This window comes from Ceratotherium simum, chromosome 15 (genome assembly GCF_057802395.1).
Source record: "Ceratotherium simum simum isolate JZ-2026a chromosome 15, ASM5780239v1, whole genome shotgun sequence".
NCBI classification, from domain to species: domain Eukaryota; kingdom Metazoa; phylum Chordata; class Mammalia; order Perissodactyla; family Rhinocerotidae; genus Ceratotherium; species Ceratotherium simum.
In genome coordinates this window covers 11,831,177-11,851,662 of record NC_141914.1, presented here as the reverse complement: position 1 = coordinate 11,851,662, position 20,486 = coordinate 11,831,177, and the positions used below count along the sequence as shown (strand labels likewise).

The 20,486-nt window shown below is 36.6% G+C and overlaps 2 protein-coding genes across 5 annotated transcripts in view; one reads left to right on the top strand and one right to left on the bottom strand.

Annotated features, from left to right (window-relative positions):
• DZIP3 (DAZ interacting zinc finger protein 3) overlaps positions 1-3,880 on the bottom strand; it is a 97,355-nt gene extending 93,475 nt beyond the window's left edge. For all 4 annotated transcript variants that reach the window (XM_087439561.1, XM_087439563.1, XM_087439564.1 and 1 more), the window contains exon 1: positions 3,447-3,880. The gene's annotated coding sequence lies outside the window, so the exon portion shown is untranslated. The remainder of the gene's footprint in view (positions 1-3,446) is intronic.
• The window catches only part of CIP2A (cellular inhibitor of PP2A), a 39,684-nt gene continuing 23,034 nt past the window's right edge, over positions 3,837-20,486 (top strand). The window contains exons 1-9 of the mRNA XM_004436599.3: positions 3,837-4,017; positions 8,053-8,200; positions 10,225-10,337; positions 11,200-11,294; positions 11,816-11,912; positions 13,041-13,163; positions 13,310-13,455; positions 16,551-16,626; positions 20,222-20,440. Of these exons, the coding sequence (XP_004436656.1) occupies positions 3,916-4,017; positions 8,053-8,200; positions 10,225-10,337; positions 11,200-11,294; positions 11,816-11,912; positions 13,041-13,163; positions 13,310-13,455; positions 16,551-16,626; positions 20,222-20,440 (1,119 nt within the window). The 5' untranslated portion in view covers positions 3,837-3,915. The remainder of the gene's footprint in view (positions 4,018-8,052; positions 8,201-10,224; positions 10,338-11,199; positions 11,295-11,815; positions 11,913-13,040; positions 13,164-13,309; positions 13,456-16,550; positions 16,627-20,221; positions 20,441-20,486) is intronic.

Here is a 20,486-nt window from a genome sequence, read left to right as displayed (position 1 = left end):
TCAATAAATTTGTAAATCTAGAGAAATAGTTGATATGCTAAAAATTTTCTATTTCCAAAATTAACTCAAGAAAAGGTAGAAAAAATTATCAGATCCATAACCATATTACAAATTCAAATGTTTTCTAAAAATTTACCACTAAATAAGCTATCAAGCTTGATTTTACAGGCCAAGGGCATACAACCTACAAAGACCAGATAACTCCTATGTGATTCTCATTATTCGACAGCACAGAAAAAAGATAGAAAACTTCTAATTCATTTTTCAAAAGTAATATAACCCAAATTCCAAAAGAGAGAATAAAAAAAATTAGTGAAAATTCTCACATAGATATAAAATCCTGAACAAAATATTTGCAGCATAGCAAATACAAGGTCTGTTACTACTCCTTGTGTGACCTTGGGCAAATTATTTCACCTCTCAGTTTTTTCATCTGTAAAATGGAGATCATAGTAGTACCTAAAGCATGGAGTTGTTATGAATATTAAATAGTAAGTATAAAGTTCTCAGGACAGTGCTTGGCACATGGCAAATGCTCAGTAAGTGTTAGCTATTATTATCCCAAGAACAAAAAGCAACATAATCCATTGCATTATCATTTTAAAGGGGAAAATAAGATATATAACTGTAAACTTTTGATAACTTTTTTAGCAGACATTTTGGCAAATCTTTAAATAAAAAAGGTATAAATGGCAATCTCCTAAACATTTTTAAGCATATTTATCACAAGCCAACAGCACAAATTATGCTAAGTGTTAAATACTGGTCATTCCCATTCAACTAACTAACAAGACCAAGATGTTCAATATCACCATGATTATTCCATATTTTGGAGATTACACTAATGAAATAAAATAAGACAACAAATATTGGAAGAGATGGAATTATTATCTACAGATGATATATAGCTAGAAAGTCTAAGAGAGTAAGCAAAACTCTATTAGAATTAACAACAGATTTTAGTCAGTAGGCTGTATAAAAGCTTTCCCTTGGCTTTTTTTTACAGTAGCAATAACAAATTAAAAATTTATCAGAGAAAAAGAGAAACCACTCACAGTAACAAACATTACATAATACCCAGGAATAAACTTGAGAACAGTACAAGACTGTATGATAAACCATATAAAATTTCATTGAACATAAAACACAACCTGAATACTTCCTATTAACTACCTCAGCAGTAGCTATATCTTCGCAATCACACAGACTAGAAACTTGGAATCCCTACTAGTTTCATCCCTTTCCTCACTCTTCACATCCAAAATCGGTCACTAAGTTCTGCCTCTTTCACCTTGTATATATTTCTCAAATTTGTCACCTTTTTGCTATCTCCACTTCAATTATCCTGGTTATCCTTTGGAAAGACTCCAGCAAATTAAACCTTCTCCCTCCTTCTAGCCTCATCCTCCTCAAAATCACAGTCCATCCAGCTGCCAGAGTAATCAATCTAAAACACAAACCCAACTAGATCAGGCCCCAGTTTAACACCAGAGATCACCACTGAATTCAGGATGGAGTCCAAGCTCAAGGCTAACAAGGCCTTCAGTCATCTGGACCCAGCTTCATTTCCTCCTCTTCCTTTTCCCCCACCTTGGGGCTTAAAAGATGGCTCTGTTGTTCATATTAGGATATCCAAGTATCTCCAACTAAAGATGTCAGGGTTTCTCACAGCTACCACTATGGCACAACTTACTAAATTTACAAGATCTATTTCTGGTGAAGATTTTTTGAGAAACATTATTTTATATTAAAATGAATACTTTATGGAAAAGAACGCAAAATCTGTATGAATAGCTTAAGTTAAAATGGAAGATTTCAAAGATAGATGGCACTTAACAGCAGGCAGCTTTGACCCTTTCCCTTGGCTTAGAATGGAGATGATGATGAAGTACCTGTCATTATTTAACACCACCAAACTGTTGTCACTGCATCTGCCAACGAACGAAGATGTAACTGACACTTGCTGAGAACTTCATTACGCCAGGCAACTGTTCCAAATTCTTTATGTTGATTAACTCATTTTATAATGTTCTGTACCACCTGACATGACCTCATCTCCTCTACTCACCCTTGCTCCCTACTCCAGCCATAGCAGCATCCTTGCTGTTCCTGACACACTGTCATTCTCCTTCTTCAAGGCCTCTGCCCTTGCTATTCCTTCTATCTAGAAACCTTTTCCCGAGATAACATGGCTCTCTTTTTCAACTCCTTGACGTCTTTTCTCAAACACGGCTTTCTCTATCCTAACCTCCCATTTCCCTTCTTCTCAGCCACCATAACTCTAGAGGAATAATTCTGCTCTATTTTTTTCCCCATCTCACTTTCCTTATTACCTTGTGTTTATTATTTGTTTTCTCCCTACCAGAACGTAATATCCATAACAGCAGGATTTTTGATTCACTGAATCTCTAGTGCCTAGACAAGTGCCTAGCACACCGTAGGCTCTCAATGAATTATTTATTGAATTTATCTTATAAGACAAGTACTCCTGTTAGCCCGATTTTACCTTACGAAGAGAGGAAGCAGTGAGAGTGTGCCTATCTATGGTCACACAGCAAAAAGTGGAGCTAGGATTTGTAAGCAGACAGCCTGACTCCACTCTTGATCAGCACTGCGCGGTACCTCTAACCCATGTGGTGAACTCCATATATACTGTCCATTAGTCCGTTTCCCTTCTTATTAGACAGTCCCTTCTCGGCAGTGGATACTTCATTATCTTTGCTCCCTGACCGGCGACATCTAGCCCATGTTATACACTCAATAACTATTTACAGAATGAACGAACCTATAAATAGCTAATTACCCAATGATCTTTTGACGTATGCCTCAATTGGCTAGATTATTTTAAGCTTTCAGATTTAATTTTAAAATGGATTTTTAATACAAGAATAAATGCCGTCTTTAAATGATAGTGATGTAAAAAATACTTCGAAATGACAAAACATGATTTCTGACGAATGGTTTAAAAGGACACGTATCCTATTCCTACAATTTTCTGCAAACTGGTTTCGACGTTAGTACACAGGAAGCAAAGAGCTCCAGCTAGCTACTCTCGACTCATCCCATTATATACACACGCATAATATTACCTCTGATCAAAAACCGCAAACGACAGTGCCATTTTCACAGACACCGAGAGTTACGAAACAACCGATCATGCCAGATAAAGACAGACATCTTCACTTACAAAAACTGACGCTAATGAGAACGCCCTCCGGAGCAATACCTCGCCCAGGAGTCACCCGGAGGGAGCTTTCTCGAATAAGTGTGACGACTACCGTCAGGGTGGGACTAACTTGCCACAGAATCCCAATGGCCACAGGTTTACGCTGAGAAACAAACATTCCTGGTAGAAGCGGTGGACATATCTGAGATTTTAGAAAGAGGCCCCTCCCAGGCCGCCTCAAAATCTAGAGCCCAAGATTCTCGTCCTTAGAGCCCCTCACCGTGTCTAGACTAGAGGGAAGCGACCATCTCTCAGGCAGAAGATGATGCACAAAGGGAAACCGGCCATCCAACGTGAGGGCCGAGGAAGCGAACGAAAACGGAGCGCGCTGACAAACAGGACCCCACTGAGCCCAACCGCCCCTCCACAAGAGAGCCGCAGTCGCATTTCTCGCGAGACTTCTCGTCTTCTTCACGGAATCTCGAAACTGAAACCTCGCGGCTTTTCAGATAAGACCGGGATGTCAACGCCCTTCACGGACGCACAGAGCGCCTCGACTTCCCCCACCACCTCCCTTTATTGAGAGCCGTCCGCCAGGTTGCCTAGGGACTTCCGGAGCGCGACCGGAACCGGAAGCATCTGAGAGCGAGGGGGGTGGGGCCGAAAATCAAAAAAAAAGCGCGGAGAAAGCTGGAGGAGAGAGCTGGAGGTGTGGTGGTGGCCCCCAGGTGGGGCTGTGGCGGGTCCCGATGGACTCCACCGCCTGCTTGAAGTCCTTGCTCCTGACCATCAGTCAGTATAAAGCCGTTAAGTCGGAAGCGAACGCCAGCCAGCTTTTGCGGCACTTGGAGGTGAGGGGCTCCGGGGTAGGGGACGAGATGGGCTTCCCTGTCGTAATCCTTAGTTCCCGGTGCTGCCCGGCGTAGCGACCCCAGCCTGGGAAGGAAAGGACGGCCCCTCGCTCGCTCAGCTGTCTTTCTGTATTGGCGGAGAAGGCGAGGGAGCGTCAGCCTGAATTCCCGTCCTCTTCTACCCCGCCGCGGGGCCCGCCGCGTTCAGCTGGCTGCAGCGAAAGGCTTAAGTCACTACCGAAAGCCCTAGGAAGAGGGAGGGCGGGGCACGAGGTTGGGGAATTGAGGCTGTGCTTCGGGTGGGCGGAGGACAACGCTGTATCTTCCTTGTGCTTCTTTTGCTTTTTCCATCGTAACAGAGCCCTCAGAATATACAGCAATTCTCGGGCGTGGAGGTGATGGGGAGTGACGATTAACACTTGCTTTATCCCTTGTCCCTTAGGCAGTCTACAATCTGAACCTGTCGCTTACTGCTTTTACTTGAACACATGTTGAATCGAACTTGAAAAATATTATGTCAACTTTCTTTGGGTTAAGAAGCAATCTCCCTTACTCATAATAATAATCTTTTATTCTTTACCACAATGTATTACTCACAATTTTTCAGTCTTAAAATGCTGAATTTCTTTCACTTTTTTAATTGGTTCCCAGTGATTTGTGTCTAGAAGACTTATTCTGTGTTTTCCAAAGGAAAGCTATAGTCACAGCTTTTCTGATCCTGTTTATTTTTAGGGTCTTAATCTCCTGCTGTCATTTGTTATGGCATTCATGGAATTCCAATATTGACCTCAGTTTAATAAAAAAAAAATTGTCGCAGTTTCTCTCTGCTAACATAGAATTGAACATAATTTTAAAATATATTCTGTTTATTATAGTAACCCTATGATAAAAGGCTAAATTATCAAAGATTAGCAAAATACTATGGAGAAAGACGATTGAGAATGGTACAGCAACATCAGCCTTTGGTGAAACTGGAGTAGCTGCCCGTGTCTTAAGTACATTGGGTTTCTTTTTTCATTCATTACCTCCATGAATACCTGCAAACCTAATAATTAAGGTGTTAGCTGTTAAATTCTAAGGCTTCACTTCTCAATTAGGATAGAACAGTGCGCTAGTGGACTCCAGAAGCCACAGGAAAAGCAGAGCTGTCAGTTTTATTTAAGAATTAGGAGTTAGGCAGTTTAGATACTGATCTGAAACATTACCTCTTTGAGAATAAACAGGTATGTTGTGACTCTGAGCACAATGTTATCGTGAATTGAAGGAGACTTCAAAGAAACGAGGCTTAGAGACTGGCTCCTTGATAGTGTTTCCAGAATTCCAAGGGGTTTACCAAAAACACTTTTACCATTTAATTGGGAGATAACATACGTACATTGCATAAAGTGCATTAATCTTAAGTGAAGATCTTGACAGTTTTTTTTAACATAAGTGTACACTCAAGTGGCTACCACCTGGGTCATGATACAGAACATTTCCAGCGCCCTATAAGGTTTTTTCAGTTGTTCCTTCTCTTAGGGTTCAGATAAGTGGACTCATACCATGTATACTTTTGTGTCTGGCTTCTTCCACTCAATATACTCTGTGAAATTCATTCATGTTGCATGTGTGCCAGTACTTCATTCTTTTTTATTGCTATGTAGAATTTCATTATACAAATGAACCACAGTTTATATACATTCTCCTATTGATAGGCATTTGGGTTGTTTCCAATTCTGGGTGGAGTTAACAATAAACCTGTTATAAACATTTTCATACATTTTTTGTGGATCTATGTATTCATTTCTCCTATATACCTAGGAGTGGAATTGTTGGGTCTTATGGTAAGTTTATGTTCAGTTTTAGTTGAACTGCCAAACAATTTTCCCCAAGTTATGTCAGTTTACCCTCCCACCAGCAATATGTGAAGTTTGCTTCATTTATTCATACTGATCCTTGACATTTTCAGATTTTTTAGTTTTAACCGTTTTGGCGGACAGTGTTAATGGTGAATATCTTTGTGCGGACCTCATGAGAACATCTGAAGATAACAGAGAGTTATCATGTGAAAGGAGGTTGTTCACTCTGCTATTCTTCTGGACTTCTGCTATATTTTTTCTTTGTAGCCTCAGGTAGAACCTGAGCTTTGAATTTTTTTATGATTGGCAGAGCTGAACTGGTCTCATTCTTGATGCTATTGCATAGCACTACTCTTATGTAATGATTATAAGCATGGATTCGGGAGCAATGAATCTTAGTTGTGCTGCTGTCTCATCAGTGTGTGCCTCAGCTTACCCATGTGTAAAACAGCTAGCACCTACCTTTCAGCCTTATTATGGTGAAAGGAATTAACATGCATGATGTGCTTAGAACAATGTCTAGGCTAGAGTAAGTCCTAAAGTATTAGTTATTACTAAGATAAATTCTATTTGCATTAAAACATTCAATGTGTAAGAGTAAAGAAGAAAATCTGTAAAGCAATTTTCATTTTACCTCGTAATAAATTATTATTACATATTAGAATACTTATGTTGTTGAAATACGGGTCCATTCCTGAGGGAAATTGTATTTAAAGCAAAAAATGTCTTAATCTCGTAGAAGGCTAGCTTTATAAGTTGGCAAAAGGCCAATGCTCAGAAGGTTCTTTACCCCAAAATATCTACTATTGGTATCTAATTTTGCCTTTGGACCTGTTTATTCAGTCTGATAGACTTTTAGTTGAATGTTAAAACAAATACTCCCTGGGAACAGATATTCTGAAGCTGTCTGATCAGCAAAGCTTTAGAAGAAAAACTGAGGGCCAGCCCCGTGGCTTAGCGCTTAAGTGTGCACGCTCCGCTACTGGCGGCCCAGGTTCGGATCCCGGGCGCGCACCAACGCACCGCTTCTCCAGCCATGCTGAGGCCGTGTCCCACATACAGCAACTAGAAGGATGTGCAACTGTGACAGACAACTATCTACTGGGGCTTTGGGGAACAACAAAAAGGAGGAGGATTGCCAATAGATGTTAGCTCAGTGCCAGTCTTCCTCAGCAAAAAGAGGAGGATGAGCATGGATGTTAGCTCAGGGCTGATCTTCCTCACAAAAAAAAAAAAAAGAAAGAAAAAGAAAAACTGACATCTGGGTGGAGGAATGAAAGAGGGATACAGAAATGGAAGCTAGAGAGATGCTGAAACAGCCTGATTTGACTTGGTCTTGTAGAAATAGAAGTGTTTAGAACAGATTCAATCTAATTCTAAAGTAAGTAATTGTTTTTTCCATCTTTATAGAAAAGATATGCTTAATAATGAATAACATGCATAAAGCATTTTGAAAATAAGTGGCTGTCTGACAACTGTTTTTGGCCTTCGATCCTAGCTTTACCTTTTTGGGAGGTGGGGGGATGCTTATAGGTATATAAGTGAGGAGTAGAAAGTGGAATAACAAATAATAAAATTTTTCAGTGCCTGACCTGGCTGCTTAAAAAATTTTTTTTTCAACTTCCTTCTTTGCAATCTCTAACTTCTGGACTCAGCTGCTGTCTTTGGGAAGGAGTGGAAGGAGTAATCACATAGTTAATCCCGTAGCTAAGCCTTTGGACTTAGCTTCTTCTCACCTATCATTTGCCTCCCTCAAAGTAGGTGAAATGAATGTACTGGAATTCATTTATTCAATAAATATATTGGTAGTAGAGTGTTGATTTGTAGTCTGTGCCTTCATGGAGTGTTCAGTGTGGGTAGGGAGGATAAATATTGCTAGATCGGCAAAGGCTTGCCAATATATGAAATAAAAGTATAATTTACTATAGGATAGTATAGCAGGCAAACCTAACCTAGTTGATGGAAGAAGGTTAGAGAAGGCTTCCTGGAGAAAGCAAATTAAAACTGAGACCCAGTGATTACATTAGCTGGTGAGAAAAGGGAGAGGTAATCTACCATGCAGAGGGAACGGCATGGATGAATTTTCTAAATCGAGAGAGTGGCAGTGGCACTTTGGGAGACTGAGTTTTTATTTGAGATGGAGAAGAGGTGAAAATTGCCAATTCTTAACTCACACATTTTAATTACTATTTTGTAGTTAATTTCTGGACAGAAGCTCACCCGATTGTTTACATCGAATCAGATATTACCAAGTGAATGCTTGAGTTGCCTCGTGGAGCTGCTTGAAGACCCAAGTATAAGTGCTCCACTGATCTTAAGTATCATCAGTTTGCTCTCTCAACTGGGTATGTATTTCGTTTCTCTTTTTCATTTTTTGGAAGATGTATGAATTTAATATTTCTTAAAGGGCAGGTTTAGTTATAGAATCTTTTGAAAAATGGTTCACATTCAAAAGATTTCTTTATCACAAGACCTCTCAGAACTATTTTGTATTGTGGATCTCTTGTAAAGGGGGACTATTATATGCATCCTTTCTTAAAACTATTGGAGCAAAGAACCTGAAGCATATCAAAGTTTCAGTGGTCTACAGAAAAAGAATGCACCTTGGGAAGTGCTGGTCTTCTTTTGAATTAAAAAAAAAAAATACGATACAATGTTATAAACCAACGTTACCACAATAAACAAAAAATTAAAAAAAAAAAAATACGTATGCATAATGCCAGTATTAAATACAGTACTCAGAAAAGTCATAGCTAGTGATCAAAAAATCAGTCTTCTTTTGAAAGAGAGAATGTTGGCCCCGTGGCGTTAGTGGTTAAATTTGGCATGTTCCGCTTTGGTGGCCTGGGTTCACAGGTTTGGATCCCAGGTGCAGGCCTATACCACTCATCAACCATACTGTGGCGGCAACCCACATGTAAAGTAGAGGAAGATTGGCACAGATGTTAGCTCGGGGTGAATCTTCCTCAGCAAAAAATAAAAATCATTTTTCTGTGATGGACTACACCGAACTTAGAGCTCAGGGTAAAAATGCAGGTGTTGCTTTTTCTATTTTTTCCTACTTTATCTTTAGCTTTTAAATTTTCATTTAATGATTACTTTCTTGATTTGTGTTTGGGGGCAGAGAGGAGATATTTCTGTGTGTGATTTAAAAATTAATACATGCTTTCCATAAAAAAAAAATCCCAGTGGTCCAGAAGTATAAACGTACAGCAGTATTGTCCAATGGAACTTTCTGTGATGATGAAATGTGTTGTATCTGTGTTGTCCAATGTAGTAGCCACTAGCCAGCCACATAGGGCTATTGAGCATTTGAAGTTTGGGTAATAGCCTGAGGAACTGAATCTTTAATTTTAATTAATCTAAATTTAAATAGTCACGTGTGGCCTAGTGGCTACCTAATTAGCACAGATATAGGGAGTGGAATAGAATGAGTCTTTACTCATCACCACCAACCCTCCTCATCATTTCCACTTTTGGGGATAATATTTCTTAGTGGTTTGTTATATGTCTTTTCAGATCTTTTTCTATGCTGTAACAAATAATTTTTAGATCTTTAAGTTGGTTGTTTTTAACAAAAATGGTGTTACAGGGCATCAGATGTTTTCTTTTTTCACTTACTATATCTTGGCTATCTTTCCATATTGGTATCTTTTTCATAGCTGCCTAGTACCGTATTGTGCTACAATTTAGTCAGCTGTTCTCCTAATGTTGGGTACTCCTGTTCTTTTTCAAGTTTTTGCCATTAATCAGTAGTGCAGTGAACATTTTTATGTATTTTTGCTCAAATATTAGTGTATTTCTGCTGAATAAATTCCCAGTAGAATTTTCAGGTCATTTTTCAATTTGATAGTCATTACTAAATTCTTTTCCAAAAAGGCTCCACTAATTCTAACACCCACCAACAGTTTGTATGAAAGTGGCAGTCACTTTCAACATTTAAATATATTAGAAATTTTTTAAGCAATAGCCTTTTAATTTTTAAAATTGTATTTTTTTAATTAATAGACTTTATAGAGTAGTTTTAGATTACAAAAAAATTGAAATGATAATGATTTAATAGCAAAATTTCTACGAATATATAAAGCGTTTTTTCCTTGAAATTAATTTATTCCACATAGAGAAATCATTTGTTTATTGACAAAAAAGGAAACGTTCATACTCCCTTGCCTTTTCCAGCTTATATAATTTCTGTGATTAAACTTCTAAATTGGAAGATATTTGTAAAAAAAAACTTTAACCATATCATATTTGATATTTTTATATGTGGTAAATTTAATATGAAGTACATTTTAAATTATTTATCTTTCATCCATGAAGACCATATGTTAAAATGATTTATTTGGGGCTGTTCTATTTTAACTTACAGCTGTAGACAGTGAAACCAGAGACTGTCTTCAGAATACATACAATCTGAATAGTGTTCTGGCTGGAGTGCTTTGTCGGAGCAGCACTTGCCGTGATGATTCAGTGTTTTTGCAGGTATATACACCCAGAAAGTTCTTTCTCACTTAATACTTGTTCTGCCTTCCTTATTTGCAGATCAAAATTGATAGCATCTATGATAAACTGCTATCTTATAGTGTATATGCTGGCATAGTACTATATGATTAGGCCAAGTAGCTATTAATAAATTTAAGAGCTGATTGATCATACATATACTACTATTTGAAAGTTTCTAAAGAAGGGAAGCTTATCCACATCTAGCACTATTATTGAAGAAAAACAAATCTACGTTATAACTGCTGTGACAGACTTATAAACACAACTGTCAGCATTTTGAGATGTTAGCTATTCATATTAAAATTGTAATCTATGTTGGCATCTAGTCTTAGTCTGTTGAGGAAACATTCTACAAAACTTAAAGCTATAGATATAGTCTTATTTAGCATAGATTCAAAGCTCTTATCCCCATTATATTTCATTGAAAGTGAAATGCCATCAGGTGTAAGAAAGGAAAACAGTGCCAATTAAACTGACATTCAATATTAAAGATGGTAAAATGTGAAAAAATGTGTCTTAGAATTGATGGAATATGTATGTGTTTCAACCTGCGTACAAGTTTAAGATGATTGAGCGAACCAGGTTGATGATAAGATGCTCTGTTGAGATAGATTATATAGAAATGTGTGAATAGGAGATGAACCCTACGGTTCTTAGTAGTCTCATTACTTTGTATGTGTTTTAAAAAAAACACACGAAGAATTGTTTTAAGAAATAGAAAATTTCTTGCTCTAAACTGCCTCCTAAAATAGTGACATGCTCGGAATATGCACTGGAGTCCATTGTGAGCATGCAGTGTGTTTTTCTATGTTTATATTCATTACTATTTTCTTATTTTCAGTGCATTCAGCTTCTGCAGAGGTTAACATATAATGTCAAAATTTTCCATTCTGGTGCCAATATAGATGAATTAATTACATTCCTGATAGATCATGTGTAAGTATGCAACCAAACATGTAACCAAATAATCTGTTGGTTTATTTTTAAACTAAGACCATGTAACAGTTCAATTTGTCTTACATAATTTTTTCTGACTTTTTAAATTGAATGAGACTCTGATTCTTGTTTTACTCCTCTTAGATGATTTTAAGGATCAAATGGTGCAAAGCAGCTTTAATTTTTTGTAACAATAGTATATATATTTATTTTGTAACAAAAATTAATGAAATGATAGTATACATTTGCTCTTCTTGCTAGGAGAATATACTGATGAGATAGCACATGGTCGTTCTAAACAATTATCTCCATATTTCTATGCTGCAATTGAATAGGGTCATTAGGTTCAAAACATGAAATAAATGGTCAATACTATCAAAGCTTGACTATCTTCACATGTTAATCAGATTTTTCTTTTTGCATGTAAAAAGGAAGGAATTTAAATGTGTAAAATACTATATAATTTTGACTAATTTAGGATGAACTTAATGCTGCTTTTATTATTTTCCTTTAAACAACAGTCAGTCTTCTGAAGATGAGTTAACGATGCCTTGTCTAGGATTACTGGCAAATCTTTGTCGACATAATCTTTCTGTTCAGACACACATAAAAACTTTGGTAAGAAATTTATTTGTAAAATGTTTCTTTCTTGTTTTGTGCTAGGCTCTATGCTTAAAGAAAATGTTATCCATCTTTCTCTTTAAAAAAAATTTAACAAGAATTCTCATGTCTGATCTAGCTGACCCATCAAATTTAATGAAGAATCAGATTGATATAAATAGCTTGAAGCATTCCAGCCTTTGTATATCTTGTATTTAATAAGATAAGAATTAATACAAGTGTTGAATACTAAAACTTTTTCTTCTCCATAGCATCCTATTATTTGTGGCATTAAATAATACAAGAAATACTGAATTATTTTGTGCTGATAGAAGAGAGGCACATGACTGGCAAACCCATTTACTTCAGCCTTTTATTTCCACAAAATCAATGGCAACTCCACTAGAAAGATTCATGAGTGAATGCCTAGCATCAACTACCAATACTTGTGATAGGCAAAGGCACACAAATGAGGTTAACTGAACTACTGTTAAAAATATATTAAATCAAGAACATTCATTGATTCTTTAAGGTGCTTTGTGAACAGTTCCCCTCCTGTGCAGTATTCAGTATTACCTGTTTAATTTTAAATTAAACAATATCTGATTTGTTAATGTGCTGGATTTTTCTGACTGACCTGGTCTTACTTTGGAGGTGGAGGTTATCTTGAGCCATGGAAGTGTTTGAAAAAGATGAACATCCGCTCATAATCTCATGTCTAAAATCTGCTCTTCACTAAGATTTGTACCTATCTATACTACTGTAAGCAGTATGTGCAAGTACCCGAGATCTCACTCACTCCTTAAATGATCTCTTAAGTGAAAAGTTTACCCACTCTGTGCATGACATACTTTTTTCTTAATTGACGTGTAATTGATACAACATTATATTAGTTTCAGGTGTACAATGTAATAATTGGATATTTGTATATATTGCAGAATGATCACCACAATAAAGCTAGTTAACATCTGTCACTGTACCTAGTTAACAAAAATTTGTTTTTCTTGTGATGAGAACTTTCAAGATCCACTTTCCTAGCTACTGTCAGCTATGCAATACAGTTTTATTAAGGACATACTTTTTAAACCAAAATATAAAACTCATAATTTTTCATTCTAATTTATTTTAAATTTTTTTCTTCCTTAGAATAATGTGAAATCTTTTTATCGAACTCTCATAAGCTTCTTGGCCCATAGTAGTTTAACTGTGGTTGTGTTTGCACTTTCAATATTGTCCAGTTTGACATTAAATGAAGAGGTTGGGGAAAAGGTAAATATGATTTTATTATTATTAAGATAATTCTGAAGCTTATAATCTCTGATACTTTAAAAGTCATTGAGGCTTTTTGTTATGTTTTGGGATGGTGTCAACTTAAATTTTTTTGTGTGATATACTTTTCCTAATTTGTTTTTAAGCTGTTCCATGCTCGAAACATTCATCAGACTTTTCAGCTAATATTTAATATCCTCATAAATGGTGATGGCACATTAACTAGAAAGTATTCAGTTGATCTGCTGATGGATCTCCTTAAGAATCCTAAAATTGCTGATTATCTTACCAGGTATGACTCTCTGGCAAATTTTAGGACTTTTTTTTAAACCAAAATGTATTTGTGATAAATAAAACTGCCTTTTTAGATGTAGTAAACTTGGATTCTATTGATTCACAATAGACTAAATTGTAATATTTTGATGTGCTTTATTCCCATTCTTTTTGCTTTCCTGGCCTGAAATGTAAAAGTTTAACAAGGGTGTGTGTGTGTATGTATGTATGTTTTAGTCTTTGTCTCAGATGAGTAGATTGTGTCTTTCTCCAAAGTGTACACATCTTGAGTAATCTGTTTCAAAACCAGTTTTAAATCTTGAACATTATGATTTTTTGTTTTAATTTTATTTATTTATTTTTTCCCCCAAAGCCCCAGTAGATAGTTGTATGTCATAGCTGCACATCCTTCTAGTTGCTGTATGTGGGATGCGGCCTCAGCATGGCCGGAGAAGCGGTGCGTCGGTGCGCGCCCGGGATCCGAACCCGGGCCGCCAGCAGCGGAGCGCGCGCACTTAACCGCTAAGCCACGGGGCTGGCCCCAACATTGTGATTTTTTGAAAGAATATTTTTATAAGAACATTCATGTCAGTATGTCTTTCTTTTTTTCTTTTTTGTATAAAAAATGGCTAAGGATTCCTTCACTATGTGCCTGTGTTGTGTTGTTAAGGTAAAATGAGAACACCTTTATATGTCCTTTCTATCTTAGTGGCACTTCCTGTAATGATGTATTTTTGAGATCAATTAGCAACTGTTTTCCAAAGAACTCGTGGCCTTATTGCATCTTAAGTTAAATTTTCCCAGTGCCTAAGCTGCTTTGTGGTCCTAAGTTTTGAAATTGCTTCGAAGAGTTAAATTAACTAATCATTCACAAATGAGAAAACATTTATTGAGCCCCCACTGTGGTCAAGCACTAGGGGAGAGGGAGTATTAGCAGTGGCAGGGATATGAAGACATAGTCTCTAATCTTGAAGGAGCATACTAGAAGTTAAAAAAACAAAAGCTAAGCATTAGGGCAAAGTTGACCAGTACTCATATGGTTAACTGATATTTTGCAAAACCAAGAAGCATTCACATTAACATTTCACTTTTTCTTCTCTTAAGCACTAGTAGATAAGAGAACTTTCTTCCATAGTGCCCTCCCTTTACCTGCCCTCTCTTGATCTGTTCTAAGAGTTCTCCCAGTATATTCTCATGTCATACCCATTCTGCCCCTCAAATAGTGCTTAACAGCTTACATGTAGACAGAAAAATTCTTTTGGATATACCTCTCCAGGAGGACAGAAGGATAATCTGATTTAGCATTAGTAAGTGGTTACTTAATCACTCTGTAAATCTCTCAGGTCCATTATCTGTTTTCTTTTCTGTGTAGCCTAGAACCCAGAATCACCTCTGGAGAGAAAATTATGTTTAATTATGTGTTGTCTTCTTGTTTATCAGCTGTACCTTTAGCAAAACATTTCTGAATCTGTTCCAGAATCTAACTTAATGCTGGGTTCCTAATCAAAGTTTGAGAAAATCACACTTTATGAATTTGCATCCTACATATCCATTATCTCTAAGTTTATCTGGGCAACACTTCTTAAGTTAATTCCCAATCAACTTACTTTCACATTTCCTATGGTGGCTCTTTCAAATATTTACCACTTTCCTCTTGCCATTTTTCACTCAAGATGACCTTATCTTTGTTTCATGGAAAAAAAATGGAATCCTGTCTGATTGGAGCTCCCTCATCTGTGCTGAACAAAGTTACTTGTGTTTATACCAATTCTTACTTATTGTCATTCTGTTTCACTCATAGGTATATCCCGTTATGCTGTGCATTAAGCTCTCATTCTGTGCTATCGTCAGCAGTTTCCCCTCTCTCTTCAGTGCTTCCCATTCAATTGACGGTCTTATACATATGCTCAACTTGCGACTTTTTCTTCAACCATTTGTCCCTTTTAAAATCTGTGATCTCCCATTGCTTTCAAGGTGACTATCCAAATTCTCAGTACAGCCCTCCAAAATCTAGTCCCTCACAATCTCTCAGCCTTATTTCTTCACATTTGCTTTCTTATGTACTTTAGTCTATTTCAGACTATAAATAGAACCTCCAGCTTGTTAGAAATGCCCTTTCATGTATCCATATGCTATTTCCTCTGAAGTACTTCCTCTGGAAGGCTGGAATACTCTTTCCCCTTTATACGTCTAACTCCTGTTTATTCTTTAAGACTCAAGTCTGGGAAGCCTCACCTGATCAGGCCTGTCTCACCAAGTCTGGGCTTGATACCCATCCTCTGTTTCACAACATCCTATACATTTCTCCATTATAGCGTTGTATTGCACATTACATCTTGTTGTTATTTTCTGTCTTTCTGCCTCCATCCTTAGACTGTGAGCTCTCTGACAGGGCACCATTCTCCCACATCCATGATGCACCTGTCACATAGAATATAATGTGAGTGATATCTTTAGTACCTCTTAGAGTCGTGTAACACAGGGCCCTGCCCCTTACCTCCATCTCTGCAGAGCCTAATTTAATGCTTGGCAATTGTAGGTGCTTTATAAATAAGTGGCTGTTTAATTTATTAGAATATTCCATGTTCTTTGAATTTTTGCAAACTGAACACAGCCTTTAAAAAAAAAAGGCAGTTGAGGTACTGAAAGTTTCAATGATTTATTTATTGCCACATGAGTCATTGTTTTTTCACTGTTCAGTAAGTGACAGAGCCAATTTATGTATATCATAGTGGTAGAATATGTTTTAAGTATAAACTTTACCAAGACTATTCTATATTAGAAGCTTAAAATAAATAAATGAAATAAAATACACTTTATTTTATTTATTTATTTTTTTTGCTGAGGAAGATTCCCCCTCAGCTAACATCCGCTGCCAGTCTTCCTCTTTTTTTTTTTGTATATGAGTTGCCACCACAGCATGGCCACTAACAGACGAGTGGTGTAGGTCCACGCTTGGGAACCAAACCTAGGCCAGCAAAGTGGTGCATGCTGAACTTAACCACTAGGCCACCGGGGCTGGCCTTAAATTTTATATTTATCTTGTACATAAATCCTCTTTGATGTGTCAGTTTCTTAATTATCATTTGATGTATATTTTTATTTTAAACCTAGGTATGAGCACTTTTCTTCATGTCTTAATCAAGTATTAGCTCTTCTTAATGGAAAGGATCCTGATTCTTCTTCAAAGGTATGTAAAAACATAACTTTTTGTTTTAAACATTTCAAAAACTATAATGTACAGAAAAATCTAAGTGCCCAGCTCTCTGAATTTTTACACTGAACACATCCAGTGTCTAGATCAGGAAACAGAACATTACCAATACTCTAGAACCCTCCTCAAATTTTCGTACACTGGTACAATCCCTTTGGAAAACTGTTTCACAGTGCCTACTGAACATATGTGTACCCTATGACACAGCGATTCCACTCCAAGCTACATAGCAAAGGGAGACATGTCCATAAGCTCACCAAAAGACGTGTAGAAAATGTTAAATAGAAAAATGAAATTTTTTAAATGATACCATTTACTGATTTTAAAAAATGTCAAATCTTATTGGATAAATCCAACCAAACATGTACACGGCCTCTAATCTGAAGTTACAAAACATTGAGAGAAAAGACCTACGTAAATACAGATATACCAAGTTCATAAATTGGAAGAGTTTATAATACTAGGTCAATCAAAATTACAGCAGGTTTTTTGTTCGTATTTGTTTTGTTTTTGGTGTTTTGTGGAGATTGGGAAGCTGATTATAAAAATCATATGGATATGCAAAGGTCCCAAAATAACCATGGCTATCCTGAAAAAAATGAACAAAGTTGGAGGACTTATAGTACTACCTGATATCAAGACTTAATGTAAAGCTGCAATAAATAAGACAGTACAGTATTGTCGTGAGGATAGACAGCTAGCCCGATGGAACAGAGTACAGTCCAAAACCAAACCCACAGTATATTGTCTCCTGATTGATAACAGTACAATCTTAAAAGTATGGTCATTTTAGTAAGTGACACTGAGTCCATTGAATATCCATGTGGGAAAAAAACTGAATTTTGACCCCTACCTCACACCATATGTGAAAATCAGTTCCAGAAAATTGTAGATCTAAATGTGAAAGGTGAAAGAATAAACTTTAGAAGAAACACCTATCAGATTATCTTCACAGCCTTAGGATAGACAAAGATTTTCGTAAACAGGAAGCAAAAGCACCAGCTATACAGGAAAACAGTTGATAACTTGGACTACTTGAAAATTAAGAGCTTCTGTGTATGAAAAGACCACCAATAAGAGAGTGAAAAGGCAACTCACAGAGTGGGAAAAGGTATCTTCAGTATGTATATCTAACAAAGGACTCTTATCTAAAGTATATTATTTAAAAACTTGTACATATAAATCGGAAAAACCCTGAACCCAGTAGATAACCTGAGCAAAATAAACTTGAATTGATCATAAATATGAAATGGTCACTCAACTTTATTAACCTTCCAGGAAATGTAAATTTAAATGTTAATGCGATACTGCTACATACCACCAGATGGTTAAAATTAAAGATATGGATAATATCAAGCATAGATGAAAATGTAAAAAATTCATAAGTGTCACAGTACTCGTGGGCTGAAATTGGTACAACCACTTACGAAAATTGGTATTATCTGTTAATGTTAGACATATGCATAAACTACGACCCAGCAATTCCACTGGTAAGTATTTACCCCCATAGAATTGAATACGTATATTTACCGAAAGACATGTACAAAACATAGCAGTACTGCTCCTAATAGCCCAGAATTGGAAACAACCTAAATGCCATCAGCAGTGAAATGGGCAAGTAAACTATGGTATATTTATACACTGGAATACTGTACAGCAATGAGAATGGGTAAAATGCAACTGCATGCAGCAATATGGATGAATGTCACTAACAATGCTAAGCTAAAGAAGCCAGATGTAAGAGTATACACTGTAAGATTCTATTTATATGTAAAGTTCCATGTGAGTTTTTTATATAAACTGGCAAACTGATTGAAAATTTTATATGGAAATGCAAAGATTCAAGAATAGCTAAGATAAAATTAATCTGTGGTGTCAGAAATCTGATGTGGAGGAATGGTTGGGGCATTGTCTAGGAGAGGACACAAGGGAAGTGTGGAGTTTTGGTAGAATTCTCTTGATCTGGTTGCTAGTTACACAGGGTATTCACTTTGGGAAAACCATCTAGCTTTGCACTGGTGATTGATTTGTTTATTTCTCTGTTATACTTGGAAAGTGTACATGAGAAAGTATTTTCGTGCATGTGCATAACATATCTCTGGTAAGATAAATAAGAAACTGGTAACATTGCTTGCCTCCAGGGAATATACTAGAGGTCAGGCCGATACCGTTGACTTTGGGACCAAGTGACTGTATTACCTATTCAAAAACAAGTACTACAATTTATATTTAAAAGAGAATAAATCAAAGATGATTTTTATCATTTGTTACATAGTATATGCTAATGGGCTGAATTCTATTAAAATCAGTTACTGTCAAGTTGGTTAAAACACAAATCCCAATTATTTGTCATTTATAAGAAACAGATAAAGAAAGGTAGAAAATTAGTGAATAGGCAAAGAGATACCAATTTTTTTTTAAATGATAGGTTGGTCATATATGAAATAAGATAGAATTTAACTTAACAGCTAATAAACAGGTTGATGTGGGATGTTATGTAGTGGTATAGGGCCTGTTGATAAACGAATTCAACTGAGTAAATTTCAAGATCTAATTGGCTTTATTAAACAATTCATGAATTGGGCAGCATTTCATCTGGCAAGCAGAGAGGTTTTCTGAGGGGTTACACAACATGGAAGGCTTTTGTAGTAAGGAGGGTGTGACAAGGAAAGAAAGTCATCAGCAATGAAAAAATGAAAGTTCATCGGAGGAAAGTAGAAGTTCAGGTGATGACAGCCTCTCATTGGCTGAGCTGTGGCATTTTCCATTGGCTGAGCTTATCACTGGGCAAGAAGGAAGTCATCCTTCATCCTGCTGAAGTAATAAGTAGTTGCACTTCCTCTTTGGGAGTGCAAGGTGTGTCTACCTGTTGGGGTCAGTAACTGATGCTTCTTCCTCTTGGGGTCTGTAATTGATGTCTTCTTGTTTGAGGTGATTGACAAGGAGTGGCAGGGTGTGAAAGCTCCTTCTACAGGCCTTCCTGACTCCAATTTATTTGCGGTTTCCCTTATTAATTTTCACAGGCCCAATTTATGAAGTAAAGAAGAAATGAGGTAGAATAGGGGAGCTAAGGGGCATAATGCCAGTAGTTTGCAAACATAGTATGGAACTAGCCATTCTTAAGGTTTTAAAGCTTTGGGATGCCACTTTTGAATATTATCCTAAAGTATGTTTTATAACAATTCTTGAATCTTAGCATGATAGCAAGTGTTCATAATTACTAATTTAATTTTTTAATTTTTTTTTTCATTTTAAAAACAGAACATGTTTGTGCTTAAAAAAATAAGTACTATAGAAGGTGTGTAACATTAGTTGAAGTTGCTCTTCCTTCTTTGGCTCTCACAGTCCTGCTTATCAGAAGTAACCATCATTAACAAATTTCTTTGTAACCTTCTGGAACATAACCACATTTTAAAAAATAATACTGATAGAAATATTGGAAGCTCCTTTTAATTTCTGTTTTAGAGTATTTTCTTAAAAAGTATATGTCATTTTCAACTACCTCATTTGGTTGCTTTGTGCATTCAAGTCCAATGAAATTGACATTTAATGAAGACTTTATATTGCACAGGTTTTAGAATTACTTCTTGCCTTCTGTTCAGTGACTCAGCTGCGCCACGTGCTCACTCAGATGATATTTGAACAGTCTCCATCTGGTAACACTGTTCTGGGAAGCCGTTCTAAAGGTTTGGAACCTGCTGTGGCTCTACTTCGTTGGTCAAGCCAGCCTTTGGATGGATCAGAAAACTGTTCTATTTTAGCATTGGAGTTGTTCAAGGAAATATTTGAGGTAATAGAATGATTGACAAATTGACTTTTCCACTTTTATGATTTTC